General features: G+C 39.8%; 1 protein-coding gene across 1 annotated transcript in view; it reads right to left on the reverse strand.

Annotated features, from left to right (window-relative positions):
• Positions 1-731: 731 nt before the first annotated feature.
• Positions 732-7,010, reverse strand: part of LOC107666726 (RNA-binding motif, single-stranded-interacting protein 3-like) — a 135,077-nt gene continuing 128,798 nt past the window's right edge. The window contains exon 11 of the mRNA XM_016458160.1: positions 732-809. Within this exon, the coding sequence (XP_016313646.1) occupies positions 732-809 (78 nt within the window). The remainder of the gene's footprint in view (positions 810-7,010) is intronic.

Here is a 7,010-nt window from a genome sequence, read left to right on the forward strand (position 1 = left end):
TAATATTTCTGTATAAACTGTGATACATTTTACAGCATTTATTTGAAATGAACTACCACTTTTGATCATTTTAATGCATCCTTTCTGAATAAAAGTATTTATTTCTTCTTTATAAATCTGGAATTGGTTATTTTTGGTTATTTAAAGCAAAACGTAAACTGTACGTCCGGTTTGCACATTTAAATGATTTACAATCATTACGCATATGGTTTCTTTTCAAAATGTTGCACTGCAATGTTTCACCTAACTGCAACCAAAATGCAACGTTGTAAAAGCGTTGTGTACTTGCGGAGTCATGCATATGAATACAAGACACATTGTCCCCATTTGTCTTATCAATGTGAAGTGTTTCTCAAACTCACTTAGCGGGCTGAAAAGTGTAGGTGGGCGCGTGATCGCTGGTGTTGTCCATGCCCAGAGGCTGCTGCTGACCGCTGGCGTCCTGCGATGAGGGCGGAATGCTCTGTGGAGAAGCCTCCGTCACCACTCCCTGGAAGGATATGATGTCATAATTACAGGATGTCCTCTCACAAGAAACAAAAAATACCTTTCAACCTCCTCCAAAAAGAGGCCTTAGGGCTGCGTTTGGTACTCAGACCAGAATGAACTTAAAGACGCGCTCCAGACTGGAGTCAGGCCTTGTAAAGCTGAATTAAAAGGCACTAAGGAAGTTGTGGGTGGATTTTGGCCTGAGGCGACTGATCTCCACGTTTTCAATTAGCAGAGCTCATCTAATCAGTTGGACCTGTGAATGGATTTGCAGTCACCCAGAAACTCACCTCGTCCATGGCTGGCGTTATCACAGCACCCTACACACATGTACAAACACAAACACACACTGTTACAGGTCAAACCGCATGAAGGATGGGAGAGGAAATGAGCTACCATTCAACAATACATCTGGACGACTTCATTAGAGTCAACGGCCTGATCACACAGCCATGCTCTCCACAAAAATCCCTCTCCTTCTTTCACTCATCTCATTGGCCCATACAGCCGCAGCTGGGCCCTATTATGAGGGCCAGACGTGAGCTGTTCCACTTCAACAAGTGAAATAATGCGATCCAAATGCGAGTCATGCATACTTCTGCAGAGATGATGCATCGCTCACTTAACAGCAGAGCTGCTCCACACCGCGGGTGTGTTTACGTTTCAGGCACGCTGGGATGAGAGTGCTAACACATGTGAAGTACAGACAAACGAGAGAGAGGAGTCTGCAATTTGCAACCGCTGACCTGAGCTATCATCTGATGCCGTCACATGACCGCTTCCACAGAAATAGGCCAGAGACGTACGCACACGCTCATTCTCACATGCCAGCTTGATTAGGATTAATCTTTCCGAGGAGACCCTCCGTCAAGTTTGTCAGAAAGTTCAATTCTTCTCAGATGGTTTGGCTGAGGCCGGGATGATGAGAAACCACTGTGCCGTGTACAACTCTGCTTACAGTTTATGAGGGACTCTTTCCTTGAGTTTAAGACTTATGACGTAGTGATTGTCTCACGGGAGTTTGAATTCATCTGTCCTGACCACAGAGTTACTTTAAGTCAACATGAAATCAAAATGAACCCATTTACTGACCCAACGCACATTCTTCACCTTTTTTTGCGAACGATTCATTAGAGCATGATGTTCTACAGTAAATGTTTGTCTTCATGATTTTCATTTCAATTCACTTTTATCCAACAAGGATATATTAAATTGGTCAATAGTGACTAAAGAGATTTAGTTGCGAACATTTCCATTTCAAATAAATGCTGTTCATTTGAACTTTGTAATCCTGAAAAAAAAAAATCTAAAATATATTAAGCAACACAGCTATTTCAACATTGATAACAATAAGAAATGCTTCTTAAGCAGCAGATCAGTGTATTAAAATGATTCCTGAAGGATCATGTGACACTGAAGACTGGAGTAATAGCTGCTGAAATGCTGTGCAATCACAAGAACATATGACAATGCATTAAAATAGAAAACAGTTATTTTAACCCTCTATGGGATATCGTCATTTATAAATGACGCTAAGAAAATTGCATTTAAAATACAATATTAATGTTCAACCAACAAAATGTGTAGCATAGTGCAGGAAATCAACATTTTAATTGACACAACCAATAAAATCTTTAGAATCAGCGGTGGGGCGGAGTTTGCACTGAAGTGGATTGGGGAAAAAATTGTGCACGCGTGTCATGTGCCTGTCTGTCAATGGGAGGAAGCCACGCCCTATTTTGGAGCTCCCACCCTGTTTTGGAGTTCCCGCCCCCATTTGGAGATCTCCAGGCTGCAGTTATACCCTTCTCAATGAAATCATCCGAATTTGTGTCAAGTTTTAGACATTTTCACGAGCGAGTTCCAATCAAATATAGCAGCACAAGAAAAAAATGTAATGTTCATAAAGATTTTTAATGTTTTTTTTTAAACAGTAAGACATTTTCACTTCTTTTCAGATAGTGAAAAAGCATTTTGGTTGTGTGTGAAGTTTCAGACAATTATAATAGGGTCAAAATAATTGACCCTAATGGGACAAAGTCAGTAATAAATGACGGATCCCTAAAAAAAAAGGTCAAAGGTCAGATGAAGAGAACAAATTTTGGAAAATGATTTTACTCCTAAATATATGTAAAATATAAAGTCAATTATTTTTTACGCTGTAAATTCATTAGTCCTATAGAGGGTTAATAAAGTGATACTTAAGAACACACATGGGTCACTTTTATACGTTTATAGAACTTTTGTGATTTTTAAAGCTAAATCCTCAGTCCCCATTTAATGAGGAGCCATTACAATTTTTCACTTGTGTGTGTGTGTGTGTGTGTGTGTGTGTGTGTGTAAAGTAAATAATTCTTTACGCTGTAAAGTCATAATTACTCCTATTGTAATAACATTTCACAATAATACTGTTATTGTTGTTTTGATCAAATAGATGTAGCCTTGGTGAACATAAGAGACTAATAACCTGCATCACTTTAGCCAAGTGACCTGTTGAAGAATGTAAACCAGCAGCCAAATAGTTTTTAAGTACAGTTTTAACAAACTCTAAGGCTTTATTCTAGTATGTAACACCGCCTTTTCCCCATCCAATCAATATTCTATTAATAAAATCAGGTTCCACCCTACATTTTTTCTCATTCAGTTTACTCTTAAACCTGGAAACATGACACATCAAGCAAATAAAATGGGTTGCAAATGGCAAACCATGTTGACTTAAGCCCAGTTACAGTTGCTTTTCAAGATTTCAAGCTATCCATGGTCATTATCTGGTCAAGATATTGGCCTATCAGTGTGTGAATACAATTAATGATTTTACAATTATTCTTTTCTAGGCAGAAGTATATAATTATGACTAAATGTCTGATTTAAAACTCTGAAATCTTAAAATGATATTTGTCTTAACGCTGGCACTTCAGTGTCTCGCACCGCTATAGTGCCCTTCTTCTCCCTCTGCGTCTCATCGTTGTCATGACAATCGGTGTATCTTCAGAGATTTTCAGCTGTGGAAGAGCATCAGCTTTCAAGCATGTGACACTTGTGTTGAGACTCCTGACTAAGTGCATTTATGCAGCACAGAAAATCTGGGAGTCAAAATCTAATTAAAACCTGAAAACAAGCAGTTTACGGATGTGACATTACGATTGATCATGTGACCTCCTTTGCACAATCTAGTCACATATTCTTGCTTCCTCTGAAGAAAAGATGCTCTTTAGATCATCTTAAATCATGCAGGTTTTGCACAAATGATACAATACGATGATATGCCAGTATTGCATGCAAACTCTTGATTGCTTATCATTCAAGCACAAAACGACTGGTTACCCCAGGTAAAATGTACCAGTTTCCAAAGAGCTCTGAAAGAGACGTTCTCTCTGAGTGCACCAACAGTAGAAAGAAAGCCTTTACACACACAAACATGCGAGCTTCAGTCTGTCTCTCAGCTAGCACAGCTTGGTGCTGCTGGTGCTTGCCTGCGCTTGAAGAATAAACTGTACAGTACAGGCACTCGGTGTCAGAAGTGCTCTGTCTCTATTCAAGCTTTCAGAGGTAAACAGTTCAGCCGCTGTGCTCAGAGCCCGCCGCGTCTTAGCTTTCAGACGCGAAAGCCTCGAGCTAACAGTTCCCCCGCCCCGCGACAAGCTTTCATAATGAGCGAGGGAAAAAAGAAATCCATGCTGAATAATTCTCCACTCTAATTTACAGCCGTATCAGTGTGAGACTTAGACAGATGATTAAAGCCGCGCTTGTGTGTACGTGTGTGCGCGTGTGTGTTTTTCCTTCATTTCCCCGAGGGGAAGTATTTGGAAAGCGAGTGACATTCTGAGACAGCCAATGAGATTCCCTCTTCAACAGCCTGTATACTCATTTCCAAAATCCGCCTTGACATCAGAGGAAGGAGAGTTTTTTGCCAAGACATCTAAAATAGAGACAGGAAAAGGAAGTCAATCTTTTTGTCTCTCTCAGGTACCGGGGAGGTACTGCCAGGGAGGATGTTTGATATTAATCTTAAGCGAAACGTGCCAAGACACAACCACCAATTCCCACCATTTTTCTTAAACACACTTAAGAAAAACATATACCATGCATTTCTTTCTTTCTCACGCACACACACAACACCCTGCCAATTCCCACCGTTCAAACGGAGCACTGTGATGGGGCTGAGATAAACTCAAATCTTTACTCAAACATGGGCTTCTTTGTTTCTGCAAATGGCTGTGACTAGCAGGGGCTTAGAGAAGCATTTCATTTCTTTTCTCTCCTCTTGCGTGGCGGTTCCACTTTAAGCGGCTTTGCCATAATGCACTGCGGTCTTGATTCATTAATGTTCATTTCCAGGATGTGATTTGGTTAGGGTGGCTGGGGATTCTTCTCTGCGCTAAGATGGAAAGTAACAGGTACAGTTGAGTGATGGCCTTCTGGGTGGTGCATTGTGGGTAAGTGTGTGCTTGCTGGTTGGTGTGTGTGTGCCCTGCTGACAACATTTGTGCAGCTACCCTGCTGAAAAGACTAGCTTACACCAGCATGAATTTCAATGCTGGTTTATTCTAGTTAATGCACTGGCTTTTTTTGTGTGAAGCTGGTTGGTCAAGATACTGTTGATAATTATGCTATACTGCAAAAATAGAATTTTTGTCATGTTACAAAGTAAAATATAAAACAACAAATACAGACAACAAACATAAAGATAAAATAAATAACATTTATTTGAGAAAGTAAAATTAATTTGAAGCTAAATTAGTGGATTCATGTAAGTGGATGTATATATATATATATACTGTATATATATATATATATATATATATAATAGGCAATAATAAAAATAGGGAATTAACTTACAATTTGAATTGTCCTAAGTTTAACTACATGAAGCAGGCTGAAAGTGATAAATTCTTGGTCAATTTGTTGCTGTGCTGAACTAATGAAACACTTTTGTTGCGTGACTGTTGAATTTCTTTTGAATTGCATGCACTCACACAACAAGTCTGGAATATCATTATCTACACAGACAGACATCTGCCTCCTTTTCTATAACCCTGTTTCACTTCTCGAGTTGCTCAGGATCTGGAAACAGCTGACTGAAGCCTTTATTCAGGCCCTGCCAAAGAAAAAGCCCTGATCCCAGACTACCTTTGGCCATTTCCATGGTGGAATGCAGACCCCTGGCTTACAGTAAATCCAAGTTCAGGTGAGAGCCAAAGAGACGGCGGGCAGACCTCTAGAGCCCGGCCAAGGGGTTGCCTTCTTATACAAGACTTAAGAAAAAGAACACAAGAGAGGTAGTTTGTACATGTGTATTTGTGCAGCGAGACAGAGAAAGAGAAAAACATGTCTCCAGGTTGACAAAGTTGTGTTGATGGAGCTCAGACAAGGGATCTATTTATCTGATCCAGACTGCGGACTGACTGGAGGAACAGATCCTCCACCCTTAAAGGGACAGTTCACCCAAAAATCACAATTCTCTGATCATTTGCTCATCCTCATATGGTTCCTAACCCCAATAACTTATTTTCTGCCATAAAAAAATTTGAGCTGTCGAGCTCCAAAATGACAAAAAGCACCATAACGGTTTCATAAAAGTGGTCAGAGGTTTTAAACCTGGGGAACTGCAAGAATGTGCTATAGGAGGTTTGCAGGAAAGTTCAAAGAAAAGTTGTGTAAAATGTAAAATTGTCTCGATATCATCGTGGTCACATGACGGTATGAAACGATAGGTCATCTGGGCAAAAAGTGTAGTTTTTTCAAATATATTTAAACTTCTTATTTTAACATAAAAGGTCTCTAAAGTTGAGTTCTGGGCCATTATGCTTTGGCAAAGTATCTGTGAACCAAACTAAAACGAAAGCACAATCCCTTCATCAAGTCTGTTTTCGCACTTCGTTCAGGCGATCAGCTCATGATCCGGTGTTTTCCGTGCCTCAGAATGGCTCAGTTCGCAGTGAATGCAGTGAACTTGTTTATTTCATGTGCTGTGAGTTTGGGAATGCAACGGCCACCAGTTATGCTTTATTTTCACATTTGCGTAATTCCTAACAGGCCTGGTTCTACGGGGGTCCTCAAACGAAATCAAAAGCACCCTCAGTTAAAGCTGTATTAATGGCATTTTATTGCAGATTTGGCAAACAATCCAGTGCGTTATGGTTTGCACTCTGGAGATTGATTTCTATTTCAACGTGTTTTTGCAGCGTTGAGCAATGTAGCTAATCACAGACCTATCTGTTGATTTCTTGAATCAGAGGCATTTAAGTTAGAATCCACTCACTGCTCAAATTGCTTTTTGTTCAGGTATTGTGTTCAGCACGAATCATCTCATTATTAACAAAGTGTAGATGCGATGTAAATAAGAGATTCATTGTGCAGCGTATAACTTTCTTGATAATAACATATCTTTGTGAGATCGCGATGAACTAAGATGAGTGACAGCATTTTAGTGATTATGAATGGAGTGCTCTTTGCGCCATACCAACGGACGCCACTAATATATATATATATATATATATATATATATAGACTCTCTATCG

The sequence above is a fragment of the Sinocyclocheilus anshuiensis genome, unplaced genomic scaffold, assembly GCF_001515605.1.
Source record: "Sinocyclocheilus anshuiensis isolate Anshui unplaced genomic scaffold, SAMN03320099.WGS_v1.1 scaffold267, whole genome shotgun sequence".
NCBI lineage: Eukaryota > Metazoa > Chordata > Actinopteri > Cypriniformes > Cyprinidae > Sinocyclocheilus > Sinocyclocheilus anshuiensis.